The sequence below is a fragment of the Notolepis coatsorum genome (genome assembly GCF_963971535.1).
Source record: "Notolepis coatsorum genome assembly, chromosome: 12".
In the NCBI taxonomy this organism is placed as follows: domain Eukaryota; kingdom Metazoa; phylum Chordata; class Actinopteri; order Aulopiformes; family Paralepididae; genus Notolepis; species Notolepis coatsorum.
Genome location: NC_140176.1, coordinates 86,866,634 through 86,880,229, shown reverse-complemented (window position 1 = coordinate 86,880,229; position 13,596 = coordinate 86,866,634). Strand labels below are relative to the sequence as shown.

The 13,596-nt window shown below is 46.9% G+C and overlaps 1 protein-coding gene across 1 annotated transcript in view; it reads left to right on the top strand.

The window, feature by feature from the left end:
- The window catches only part of LOC311237958 (5'-AMP-activated protein kinase subunit gamma-1-like), a gene marked incomplete at its 3' end in the record, with an annotated part of 75,676 nt that overhangs the window by 24,726 nt on the left and 37,354 nt on the right, over positions 1–13,596 (top strand). The window contains exon 2 of the mRNA XM_084325932.1: positions 13,526–13,596. This exon is cut by the window's right edge and continues 39 nt beyond it. Within this exon, the coding sequence (XP_084182058.1) occupies positions 13,526–13,596 (71 nt within the window). The remainder of the gene's footprint in view (positions 1–13,525) is intronic.

Here is a 13,596-nt window from a genome sequence, read left to right as displayed (position 1 = left end):
TATCCCCCCGAGATATTCCTCCGCTTTAGCCAACGACCAAAATGAACGACGATCATCGCCCTTACACAGCACAGATAATTTCGCGGGAGCGAATAGCGTAGGCCTCGGGCCTAGTTTCCATAGCCTGGTCATGACCACTTTGTATTTGCCTCTCTGTGCTTGAACCTCCGGCGTAAAGTCTTCGAAAATGGCCACTTTGTGATCGCCGAGACCTAGTTTACCCCTTCTGGCACGGGCCGACCGCATGATGAGCTCCCTCTGTTGAAGCCTGTTTAGCTTGACAATGATGGGCCTCAGCTCTTTGTTCACTCCAGGACTGGTCTTGCCCGCTCTGTAGGCCGACTCACATACGGGAGGGCTGGGGAGGACATCTTTCCCCAGTATTTTCTGCAACAATTCCGGCATGGTCTCCGAGAGACGGCCTCCCTCACTGCCCTCCGGTACACCAACAATCCTGATGTTGTAGCGTCTCTCCCGGGACTGCATTTCCACAATTACCGACTGTAGTTTGGCAACTTCAGCCTGCCTAGCCAGCAGGGAGGTCTCCAGACCCGCCAGCCTCTCGCCCTGTAGTGAGGCCTCTGTCGTTAGCGTGGCTAGTTCGTTAGCATTAGCCGAGGAGACAGCATGTAGCCAGGGCCGCCTCAGGGGGTGTGCGAGCAGTGCGGTCGCACAGGGCCTCGCGGGAAGGGGGGCCTCGCAAAATAAAAAATAAAAAAAAATTAAAAGAATTTTTTTTATTTATTATTTTTTTAATAAATTAAATCTCGCACAGGGCCTCGCATTTCTCCCAGGCGGCCCTGCATGTAGCGACTCCATCTTTTCTCTCAACGGATCGACCGCCAACCTAATTTCCTCTGACATCTCTCGATGAAGGGTATCAAAAAAGTCCGCCTGCACTTTTCTTTGTGTTTCAGCGAAGCGTATCTCAAAGTCTGCATTGAGTTTGATCATGACAGAGAGAACAGCTTCACTTATCTCACTGATACCGGGCGACGGCGAGGGTAGATCCGGTGGCAGTTTGCTGGCTGGAGTGCTCATGGATCTGGTCTCCACCGACATCGCAGAAAGTTGAAAAAAGTTGACGAAAGTTGTTACAAAGGGTCAGATTAAACCGAATATATATATTTATTGCCTGAGATCCCATGTATAATATTTGTATATCGTTTGATATCCCTTGTATATTCTTTGTACATATACACGGAATATCCCTTTACCTGGTACAGGACAGACCATAATATTCGTTCTCCTATTGGAAGCGATCCCCTAGGCGCCAGTGACTTACCCCCTAGAGCTGACTTGAAAGCTACCGACATGACTTGTCTTAACATGCCCGCTTCTGCCCATGAATACGGCTACCGAAAGCAGAGCGGCACTATTTGTCCACCGTACGTATAAATATGACCAGCGAATACAGAACTTCCTTTTCAGTTCGCCTTCAGTTCAGTCTGGTTCAGTTACCAAGTAAAGCCTTACCCACTACGCAACGTGCGGTACAGCAGGGCTCGTATTGCCTCAAATAGAGTCGTGTTTATCCTACTACGTTTGTTTAACGTATCGTTCGCTACTTACTAGTAAAAGCCTTCATTACGAGTCAAAGACCACGTGGAGTGAGTAATTGTGCGTCTACATAGAGCACTTATTGCCGCGTGCTAATAGGATAGTAACGTCACGTTCAACCGTGGACCACCGCGCACCACGGAGGATATCTACATCGGCGCCAGCAGAGCCACCTTCCGGCAGGATTATTCTTCATTGCTTTGACCAAGCTGCTGGAGCAGAGAACCGTCTACACCCACTGCTGTGGGATCTACATACGCCCGTGAGGACATCACTCGAGCCCGTCTCTGTCGGAGCAGAGACTCCACGGCTTCATCTGCGGCGCGCACCCTAGGATTACAGCTGCTGCTTTCCCCGCTGACACAGGGGTGATATCGCCTCCGTGGACCCTTGACTTTCATAGAGCATTGCCTCCCCCTGCTGGCTTACAACCGGTAGTACACCCCTTCCCAGAGTACAATAGAGAATTCCTAATATTCAGTATTGACTTGCCTACGCACATTCTTTGCCTTACAAGTGCATTCAAATGATAAATGTAATAATACCTTTTGATGTAATAAATATTCTAAACAAGTATTTGTGTGGAAACCGTGTTATTGTGGAGAAGTTCTCATCATATACCCGTGTACGGTATTGGCCAGTAATGTACATAGACGGTAGTAGTTTAATGATACTAATACTTGATTAATACAGTCAGGGAATTGTACCCCTCAGTTACAATTGGTCCTTCGAGCCGGATAATAATTAGCGTAATATTAATATAATATTAATATTGACATGGCCGATGACGAACACTCCACAAACGGTTCTCCTAAGCTAGATCGCCCGCAGCGCAGACGGCAGCCACCTCCCTATCTAGAGGCATACTCTGTCAGTCCAATACCTAGCTTTAAAGGGAAATTAGATACGGATAAAATAACTAAAGCGGATAGTAAAATTATGTCCGACCCTAGCAACCAGGCTACCCCGCCAACAGAGGCCCTAGTGGGTTCTAATGTAACTGACCAAGCTCACGGTGGGGACCAGGAGGGAACTGACACGACTTTATCCCCCGACAACGCCGACGAGGTAGTCCCCGGAGCGCTCCAGGATAAAGAAAGCCCTCCCGGGATGGAACCCGACCCACCACAAGAAGAGACGCGCACCCAGGAGATGGGTCTCCTCGGTACGCAACAGGAGAACGGGTCTCCAACAAGTACTGCCGGGAGCCGATCGCCCCGAACAGCGTCTTCCCCCAGCGCGGCGGACAAGATGCTGGCGCAAGCACTCATCGCCACCCTGGCAGCCTCCACCGAACGCGATCGACTTCAAGCGCAACAGACGCGCGAGCGCGAACATTTTGCAGTCGAGCGAGAGCGCTTCCAGGCGCAACAAAGGAGTGAAGACGAGCGCATAAGACTGGAGACCAGACGCCTCCAGACAGAAGAGAACATTGAGAGAAGCCGCGCCGATGCACAGCACGCCGCCGCCAATGCACAGCGCGACGTCGCAAATGCCCAGCGCGACGCCGCCAACGCACAGCGTGACGCCGCCCAGGCCAGCGCCAATGCGCAGCGCGACGTCGCCAATGCCCAGCGCGAAGCAGCGCGCGACGCAGCCCATGCCCAGCGCGAGGCAGAGCGCGACCGGCTGCAGGCGGAGCTGATGGACAAACTGGTTGCCATGGCGACACCCCCTCACTCCACACGGAGCTCTCAGAGATCGTCAAGACACGGGTCTAGGACACATTCCCCTACCCGACGAAGCGACCCGGGACCCCGCCAACAGGAGGATCCTGTCCACGTCTCCGAACCCCCTTCCCGGCCGGTCCATACGAGACCCAGCAACCGGGAAGAATCGGACCACGCCGAGAGACTGAACAGAAGACTCCAGGTCCTAGCAGAGGGAGAGGAGGAGGAAGAGGAGGCCCAGTACAGCCCCGACCAGCAGCAACGTACTCTGGCCCAGGAGGCCCAGTACAGCCCCGACCAGCAGCAACGTACTCTGGACCAGGAGGTCCAGTACAGCCCAGAAGTCAGCCCCGAGGCCCTGCGCTACAAACCCCCGACTCAACTCACGGGTGAGTTTGACGCACCGCCAGCCCCGAGGGACAGCACCTGGGTACCCGACCTTCGGTACCCACCAAGTACCAGCCCAAGACGACACGCACGGGGAGACTCGCCTAGGAGGCCTCTTCCCCAACGCTCACCGATGTGCCAGTCATCCATGACATCGTACCTTGGCGCACCGACGTTTCCAGACTTCACCCATGAGAACCGAGCACAGTACACGGAGCTACGGATGTGCTTAGAGACAATGATGGTTGATGTAGCTGATGAACGCCACAAGTATGCTACCCTATTGAAGCACCTCAAGGTGCCCCGAGCGCACAATATAGCGCTGGCCTATGCCAACTCTACTACCCCATACACAGCGGCTCTAGCAGCACTCGACCAACGGTATGGACGCGTATGGGACTACGTGATACAGGAGATAGGAGACATTGACCGTCTCCCCCCAGCCAGAGACAACAGAGCGCTAGATGACCTGTCTATCAAGGTACAGTCCCTGGTAGGGATGCTGGGGTCCCAAAAGGGTATCTACGAACTGTACGCTAACTCTAACGTAGAGAGGATATTAGAGAAGCTCCCTCCCGCCCGACAAGAGCGCTTCAGGCGGCAGAGAGACTACCGCGACCCCAACGGTCCAGAGGCATCCCTCCTAGACCTATCTGAGTTCCTCGCCAGGGAGGTCAGTAGCCTACGACTCGACACGTTCGTATGGAGTGGACCAAGCCCAAGACTCGGACCTCGGGGACAAACGGATAACCGCCGGTTGGTGACCGTTATGCACCAAGCCGAATCAGTACCACACAAGAACCACAACACCCCCTCGACGAAAGAGGACCAGTGGAAGATTGAGTGCCAGTACTGTGAGGGAGAACATCGGCTGTATCAGTGCGAAGATTTCAAGAAGCTGACCACGGATGATGTGAGTCAGTGGGTCAAGGACCACCGCCGCTGCTTCCGCTGCGCGCGCAGCCACCTAGCAGCTGAGTGCCGCTTGAAGAAGAAGTGCAGCAGGTGCGGTGGCACCCACTTGGAGGTCCTGCATGACATCAACAGGCGTCAGCCAGGACAACAGAGTGGGCCCGTCGCGGTGATGTACCATGCCGAGGCGGTGGCACCAGTACCGAAGAGCCACCAGACCGCTCCCTACTGTACCTACTGCGACGGCGGACACTGGCTGGCACAGTGCGGCGAATATAAGACACTGAACCCCGTCCAAGTTAACCAGTGGCGTGAGGCGGCCCAGGCGGGCGCCGCTTACCACGCAGGGGCGGCCCAGGCGGGCGCCGCTTACCGCGCAGCACGGTGCGGAGCCCACCAGAAGGTCCAAGGCAACCAACCAACAGGAGTGCTCCACATTGACCAGCATAGCGGGACCCCCCGAGTGCTCCTCAAAGTGGTCAGAGTGCTCCTGAGCTACGAGGACAAGGTCCTGGACACTTACGCCGTCCTGGACGATGGGTCTGAAAAGACTCTCCTCCTCGCTTCCGCAGCAGCCCAGTTGGGCCTGCGAGGTGTCAAAGATACAATGACCATACGCACCATCAGAAGGGACCAGAAGACCATAAAGGGTGAAAGGGTCTCCTTCAAGGTAGCAGCGGTGGACCAGCCCGAGAAGCAGTATAGTATAACTAACGTCTTCACCAGCCACGACATAGGCCTGTCTCAGTACACCTACCCCATCCCACAGCTGATGGCTAAGTATGTGCACCTACGTCAACTACCTATACCGCTTATCGACGGCGCCACACCGACCCTGCTCATCGGCTCCGACCACGCGGACCTCATTCTCCCAATTGAGGCGGCCCACGTCGGACCCAAAGGATGCCCAGTCGCGGTTCAGACCCGACTGGGATGGACGCTCCAGGGCCCCCTCTACGGACTTGACAGTCAACCCACGTCTACACGCTGCCTACACACAGAGGCGAGCGACACCGGCCTCTCCCCCGTACAGCAGAGGCTATTGACATTAAGCGAGAGGCCCGTGAGAGAACCGTGGGTACCAGAGGGAGTTCGGAATTCCACCCCCCTCAGCTGCGCTCCAGACGTAGCTGACCTCGAACCCAGCACCCCAAGCGACTCCTTGACGGGGCGGCCGGGACCGGCCCCTCCTCAGATGGGGTACAGAGCAAACAAGAGAAACAGACGGAGGAGGAGAAAGCACAGCCAAGCACAGATCAAAGCAGTCTCAGGCCCGCTTCCTCCTAAGCCCCCCTTCATCCCGTCCAGTCGTCATGACCATAGACCAGTCACTACCCCGAGCTGCGTGGCCGGCCGGCCGCGTAAGCAAAGTGACCACTAGTGCCGACGGAAAGGTCAGAGTGACAGAAGTGCTCGGCCAAGGGCGGACCTACAACCGACCCGTGGCGAAGCTGATAGAGTCGCCAAGGCTCCCCGACTCGCTTAATGACGACCATGACCCCTGACTTTGTGAACTGACCGACCCCTCACAACAGACATTGAGTAGTGGACAGTGCGGTTAATCTGTCTCTGCTTAGCTAATTAGGTGGGACTAATTAAGGGGCGGCTGTTACAAAGGGTCAGATTAAACCGAATATATATATTTATTGCCTGAGATCCCATGTATAATATTTGTATATCGTTTGATATCCCTTGTATATTCTTTGTACATATACACGGAATATCCCTTTACCTGGTACAGGACAGACCATAATATTCGTTCTCCTATTGGAAGCGATCCCCTAGGCGCCAGTGACTTACCCCCTAGAGCTGACTTGAAAGCTACCGACATGACTTGTCTTAACATGCCCGCTTCTGCCCATGAATACGGCTACCGAAAGCAGAGCGGCACTATTTGTCCACCGTACGTATAAATATGACCAGCGAATACAGAACTTCCTTTTCAGTTCGCCTTCAGTTCAGTCTGGTTCAGTTACCAAGTAAAGCCTTACCCACTACGCAACGTGCGGTACAGCAGGGCTCGTATTGCCTCAAATAGAGTCGTGTTTATCCTACTACGTTTGTTTAACGTATCGTTCGCTACTTACTAGTAAAAGCCTTCATTACGAGTCAAAGACCACGTGGAGTGAGTAATTGTGCGTCTACATAGAGCACTTATTGCCGCGTGCTAATAGGATAGTAACGTCACGTTCAACCGTGGACCACCGCGCACCACGGAGGATATCTACATCGGCGCCAGCAGAGCCACCTTCCGGCAGGATTATTCTTCATTGCTTTGACCAAGCTGCTGGAGCAGAGAACCGTCTACACCCACTGCTGTGGGATCTACATACGCCCGTGAGGACATCACTCGAGCCCGTCTCTGTCGGAGCAGAGACTCCACGGCTTCATCTGTGGCGCGCACCCTAGGATTACAGCTGCTGCTTTCCCCGCTGACACAGGGGTGATATCGCCTCCGTGGACCCTTGACTTTCATAGAGCATTGCCTCCCCCTGCTGGCTTACAACCGGTAGTACACCCCTTCCCAGAGTACAATAGAGAATTCCTAATATCCAGTATTGACTTGCCTACGCACATTCTTTGCCTTACAAGTGCATTCAAATGATAAATGTAATAATACCTTTTTTTTTTTTGAACTTTCTTTTATTTTGTGTCATATTGAACATCACATTGCATTAATCATACAGTATAATATACTTGATTCACATAGTCAATGACATTTGTTACTCAGGCTCTTCCCTCTTATTCAATTTGTTTAAGGTATTCAGCGTAATCAAAATAAGCTGTATAATCCGAGTACGCCTCTTAAACAACCCAGTGGGGAGGGATTTTTACAATATTTTTTTTTATGATTTTTTGTAGGATAAGAAACGAAAAAATAAATAGAAAAATAAATTTAGCAAAAGGAAAAAAATATATACTTTAACAGAAAAAAAAGAACAACAAAAAAAGAAAAGAAAAAAAAAAGAGAGAGAGGGCGTCAGGCTCATGCTAATGTATCTCCAGGTACAAGGTTACAAGTGACCATCTCTGCATAAACATATCTTTTTTCAGTTGCAATTGTGCAGTCATTTCTTCCATTGTATACATCTGTCTCAGTCTCTTGGTCCATTGTTTGATTGTCGGTGGTTGATTTTGTAGCCATGCCATAGTTATCATTTTCCTTGCTATTAACAGTATCACTCTCAAGATATATAACGTATCTCCATAGTATGTGCCTTTCGGTATACATCCCAAGATATAGTACGATGGATTCAGAGGTAAGTCAAGATCTAGAATGGTTTTAATCTCATTTTTGATATTCATCCAAAATGTCTGCACCCTTGGACAGTCCCAGAAAATATGTGTATGATCTCCGATCATTCCACATCCTCTCCAACATAGTGGTGAGGACCCACCAGCAAATCCGGAGAGAACTTGAGGAGTCCTAAAGTACCTGACCTTGACCTTCCAGTCAAACTCCTTCCACATTGGGCTATTTGTGATTTTATGATTGCTTGAATGGCTGTCCTCCCATTCTTCATTTTCTATGATCACATTAGCTTCCAACTCCCATTTTTCTTTAATATAGGTGGTGTCTCCTGGATCGTCTAGTTGTAACATGTTGTAAATATTGGATATCTGCTTTCTTTCCATCAAGTTTTTTTCTATTGTGTTTATAAAGTACCGCTCCACATTTGTTGGTGGTCTCTTAATTGCTTCCCACTCACTGTGAGTCATTACATAGTGTCTTATTTGAAAGTATCTAAACATGTCTTTCGAAGGTAGATCAAAACATTGCTGTAGCTGTGCAAACGATTTAAAACAGTCTCCTTCCATTAATTGATTGATAGTAACCAGGCCCAAATCCGCCCATTTTTTAAAACCCCCATCCTCCATAGCTGGCCGGAATTCTGTATTGTCTGCTATTGGCATGGCCCTAGATATTGATCGTGGACCTCCCCCCTTTTTCCTTACACTTTCCCATACCTTTAATGTATTTGTAATCCATTTGTTACCAATCTAAATTTTTTTCCAGTATGCTTTCCCCAGGAATATTATGGATCTGAGAGGGGTCTTTGGAATTGAGTTTTGCTCAATCTGTACCCATCCTGAGTCTAGGTCCTTTTGTATCCAATGCACAAGTATGCGTAATTGAGCTGCCCAGTAGTAGTTTCTTAGGTTTGGTAGACCAAGACCACCCTTGTTCTTTGGCAAACATAGTGTTTTAAGCCTTACTCTAGGTTTTTTCTTCTGCCAGATAAATTTGGATAGGAGTTTATCTAACCTTTTAAAGGTAGTGGCAGGTATTGGTATAGGTAGAGACTGGAAGAGAAAAATAAGTCTAGGTAGCACATTCATTCGAATTGATTCTATTCTTCCCACTAGGGAGAGAGGTAAAATGTCCCATCTGGCCATGTCTGATTTGATTTGTACAATCAACTTTTCGTAGTTTGCTTGATATAACTGATTGCTGCTGGGAGTCAAAATGATTCCTAAATACCTGAATCCGTCTCTAGCCCAATGGAAGGGTGCTATACTATTCAGATGTATTGGCCATGTTCCCACTATCATCATGGCTTCTGATTTGGTCTCATTTATCTTATAACCCGACAGTTCGCCGTAATTTCTTAAATCCATCATTATGTTTGGAATTGATTCTAAAGGGTTTTTGATATAAAGTAAAATGTCATCAGCAAATAGCGAGATCTTGTGTGTAATGCCTTTTTGGTCATCTATTCCCTGTATCTGAGGGTTTGATCTAATCATCTCCGCTAGTGGCTCTATGCCAATCGCGAATAGTAATGGAGACAAAACGTCTCCTTGGCGTGTCCCTCTCTGTATGTCAAAGAAGTGAGAGCAGTGACCATTCACCCTTACTCTAGACTTAGGATTTTTATATAAACATTTTATCCATTCTATAAATGTGTTATTGAATCCCATACCTTTCAATGTTAGTTCAAGGTACAGCCAATCAACTCTATCAAATGCCTTCTCGGCATCTAAGCCGAGAAGCATTGATGGTTCTTTTCGAAATCCAGCCACTGTTTGCAGATTTAAAGTTCTTCTGATGTTGTTAGCACCCTGTCGACCAGTGATAAAGCCAGTCTGGTCTGGGTGTATCAGTTTTGTTATATGTTTCTGTATTCTTTTTTTAAGTATAGATGTCAATATCTTGAAATCGTTGCAAAGGAGACTTATGGGCCTATAGGAACTACATCTTGTGGGGTCTTTACCTTCTTTATGTATTACCGAGACAATAGCTTCTGACCAGCTTCCTGGTGGATCTCTCTCAGATAGGGCATAGTTATAAACTACACTTAATACTGGTGTTAATTGTTCAGTGAAATGTTTATAAAATTCATTTGAAAACCCATCTGTACCTGGTGATTTATTGTTCTTAAGCATCTGAATAGTTTCCCCTATCTCCTTCTCCGTAATAGGGGAGGTTAGCTCATCCGCCTCATCTGGGGATAGTTTAGAAAGTTTAAGGTTATCTAAGAAGTTGTTGATTTTTTCTTTCTTGTTTTCCAATTGCTGTGCTTTGTAGAGGTCGGTATAGTAATCTGCAAATGCATTAGCAATTTCTTGCGTTTGCATTACTTCCATGTGTGTGCTGGGGTGTTTAATCTTTGGAACTATCCGACTTGACTGTATTTTGTGGAGCTGGAATGACAGTAGCTTGCTTGCCCTATTTCCCATCTCATAGTAATTCCTACCAGCAAATCTAAGGGCTCCTTCCGCTTTGTATGTCAACAGGTCATCTAGTTTTTGTTTGCAGGTTAGTAGAGCTTTTAAATCTTCTTCATCTCTGTTCAGTTTATGTTTCCTTTCTAGTATTTTTAACTCATTTTCTAGGTTCTGCTGTTTTTCATTTCGCTGTTTCTTTAGTGCACTTGAAATTGAGATAATTTTACCTCTCATTACAGCCTTTGCCGCGTCCCATAAAATTGATGGTGAGACATCCCCCTTATTGTTGAGATCAAAGTAACTCTTCAGTTCTTCACTTATCCTCTCCCGTGTGTGAGAGTCAGACAGCATGGATACATTGAGCCTCCAATATTTAAAGATTTTATTGGTACTGAGGTTAAGTTGAAGAGTTAGAGGTCCATGATCTGAGATGGTCGCTGGTTCAATGATACATGATTCAACTTTGTCAATATCTTGCTTGGAAATACAGAAGTAATCTATCCGAGAGTAGCTACCATGGACCCCAGACCTAAAGGTAAAGTCTTTCTGCCTAGGATGGTGGAAACGCCATGCATCTATAAGTCCAAATTCTTTTATCATTGCATTCAGTGATCTAGATTTTTTTGAAATGGGTCCACAATCTACAGGCAGTTTGTCTACTTTTGGATTTAGTACACAGTTGAAATCACCGGCCATAAGGATAATTCCTTTGGCATTACCAGCCAAAAGTGAGGCTATACCTTTAAAGAAATTGGGGCAGTCTTCATTTGGTGCATATATATTTAGAAAGGTTATGATTGATCCTCCTATTGACCCCAGGACCATAACATATCTGCCCTGGTCATCTGCAATTTCCTTTTCTTTGGTGAAGTATACTGATTTGTTAAATAGAATAGCCACTCCTCTCTTTTTCCCTGTTTGACAGGACGCACTATACACCTGGCCCACCCATTCTCTCTTCAGTTTCTGGTGTTCGTTCATTGATAAGTGCGTTTCTTGAATGAATGCTATAGAGCACTGCATTTTCTTAAGTTGTCCAAAAAGTTTTTTCCTCTTTATTGGGTTGTTAAGACCATTTATATTGTAACTAATACATTTAAGGCTTGTCATAATGTCATTGTATTTCGTATGTACAACATAGATCTATCTTCCATAGTATATGAGCTTGAGGCATTTGTCAAAGAGTATACAACATAAAAAACAAAACAAAATGGTCCCCTATTCACTTGTAAGGGAAAACCTAGGGCTTCCAATTTTCCAGTAAGCTGTCTTACATAAATCACAAATGAAATAATCTCCCGATGTTCTAGAGAGGTGTAGCTTTCTCTCTCAGGGAGCATATTGCACTAAGTGCAGAGAAGTTAACCACGAACGTATAGGGTTAACCTTTGCCTGGTAACACAGGCTAAGTGTGATCCGTCTATGGCTCAGTCTCTGGCCTCAGAACCACATATAAATTAAAGTAGATTTAATATATTTACATTTTCCCAACAGGTAATTAATACTCAGGGTAAATGATAATCATATTAGTCAGCAGCATGTCCATTATTTCTTGTGTTTTACACTTATTGTAAACATTTCGTTAGTTTACTATATCTAACTGGTTTACTCATCTTTATCGTCCATGAATGATCTTAGGTCTGCGGCAGATAGTGACGTCATGGCTCCTTTCGTTCGCTGCTCACGCCCTCTTCTTTGTGTTCGCCACCTGTCCCTTGTCAGTTCTCTTTGTAGTTTCTCTCTTTCGTCGATTTGGACATGAATTCCCAGTTCTTTCAGTGTGGGAATTGCATCTACCAGAGAGTCAAACACCTTCGTTCCCGATTCTGTTGTCATCCTGAGTCGTGCCGGGTATGGGCAATTAGCGCGTATCCCTTTTTCCTTCAGCTGTTTGATGACGTGACGCACCTGACCCCTCTTCTTTTGCAGGTCTGGGGAGTAATCGTGATCAAAATAGATCCTTTTCCCTTGAAATGTGACGGTTTGTCCCCATGCGAGCTGTAGAACCTGTTCTTTGATATTGAAATCTAGAAAGCGCACAATGATAGAGCGCGGGGGTGCGCTAGACTCTCTCGGTTTGGCCATCAGTGATCTGTGCGCTCTTTCTATCTTAATCTCAGACTCAAGTTCAGGTGTTATTTTCAGGGATGTTGTCAATAGCTGCTTCACAAACTCTTTAGTATCCTTGTCCTCGCTACCTTCAGGGACTTGGTAGATCCGGATATTGTTGCGTCTGAGTCTATTTTGCAAGTCTTCACAGGTTGCTGTAATTTCTGCATCTCTTCTTACAAGGTATTTGAGCGCCCTCTGGTGTCTCATTCCACTCTCATCCAGTTTCGTGATTTCTTTTTCAATTACCGTAATTCTACCTTCTGTTTTGTCAATCCATTCAGTTACTTGCGACATAGATGTTTCAAGTTTGCTCACTGAAGACTGGGTGGCATTGTGTGCTTCTTTATTCTCTCTCCTTAGATCTTTTAATTCTTTTAGAATCGCGGATTCCTCTCTCTCTGTTTCCTCGTCAGTGTCGGAAGAGCTGGTTTGACAAGCCTGTTCATCTGTGACATCTTTCTCATTTCCAGAGTCGGTTTTGGTATTTCTTTTAGCACTTCGTTTCTTCGGGCTCATCTTTAGACTTCTTACCGTTTCACTCGTTAAATGTTGCTGACAATATCTGTTTGTTGGGTCGTTTATCTCGGGGGTTCTGAGGAGCTCGAGATTCAAGCTGCTACCCGGACATCACACAACCGGAAGTTCCAAAATAATACCTTTTGATGTAATAAATATTCTAAACTAGTATTTGTGTGGAAACCGTGTTATTGTGGAGAAGTTCTCATCATATACCCGTGTACGGTATTGGCCAGTAATGTACATAGACGGTAGTAGTTTAATGATACTAATACTTGATTAATACAGTCAGGGAATTGTACCCCTCAGTTACAAAAGTAGTTGAAACTCGACGACTCAACAAGCAGACAAATAACAAATAAAAATAAAATAAAGACTAATGGGGAGAAAAGTATATTTTGCACGATAGAAGGGAGCTCTCGTGAAACACGTCTCACTCCATGAACGCCTAGCTCCGCCCCCCGTTTTTAACCTCGACTATTAACTGCCTTGCTGTGTTTTTATGATCTGTAAGGTGACCTTGGGTGTCGCGAAAGGCGCCACCAAATAAAATGTATTATTATTATTATTATTATTAATGATAGAAATTATGGTACTAATGGTAGTAATTATAGTAGTATTGATAGTACTAATGATAGTAATGATAGTACTAACTTCGAACTACTCTGTCTCTCTCTGTGTCTCTCTGTGTCTCTCAGCCATGGAGGAGTCGGAGAGAGATATCTACATGCGTTTCATGAAGAGTCATAAGTGTTATGACATCATCCCC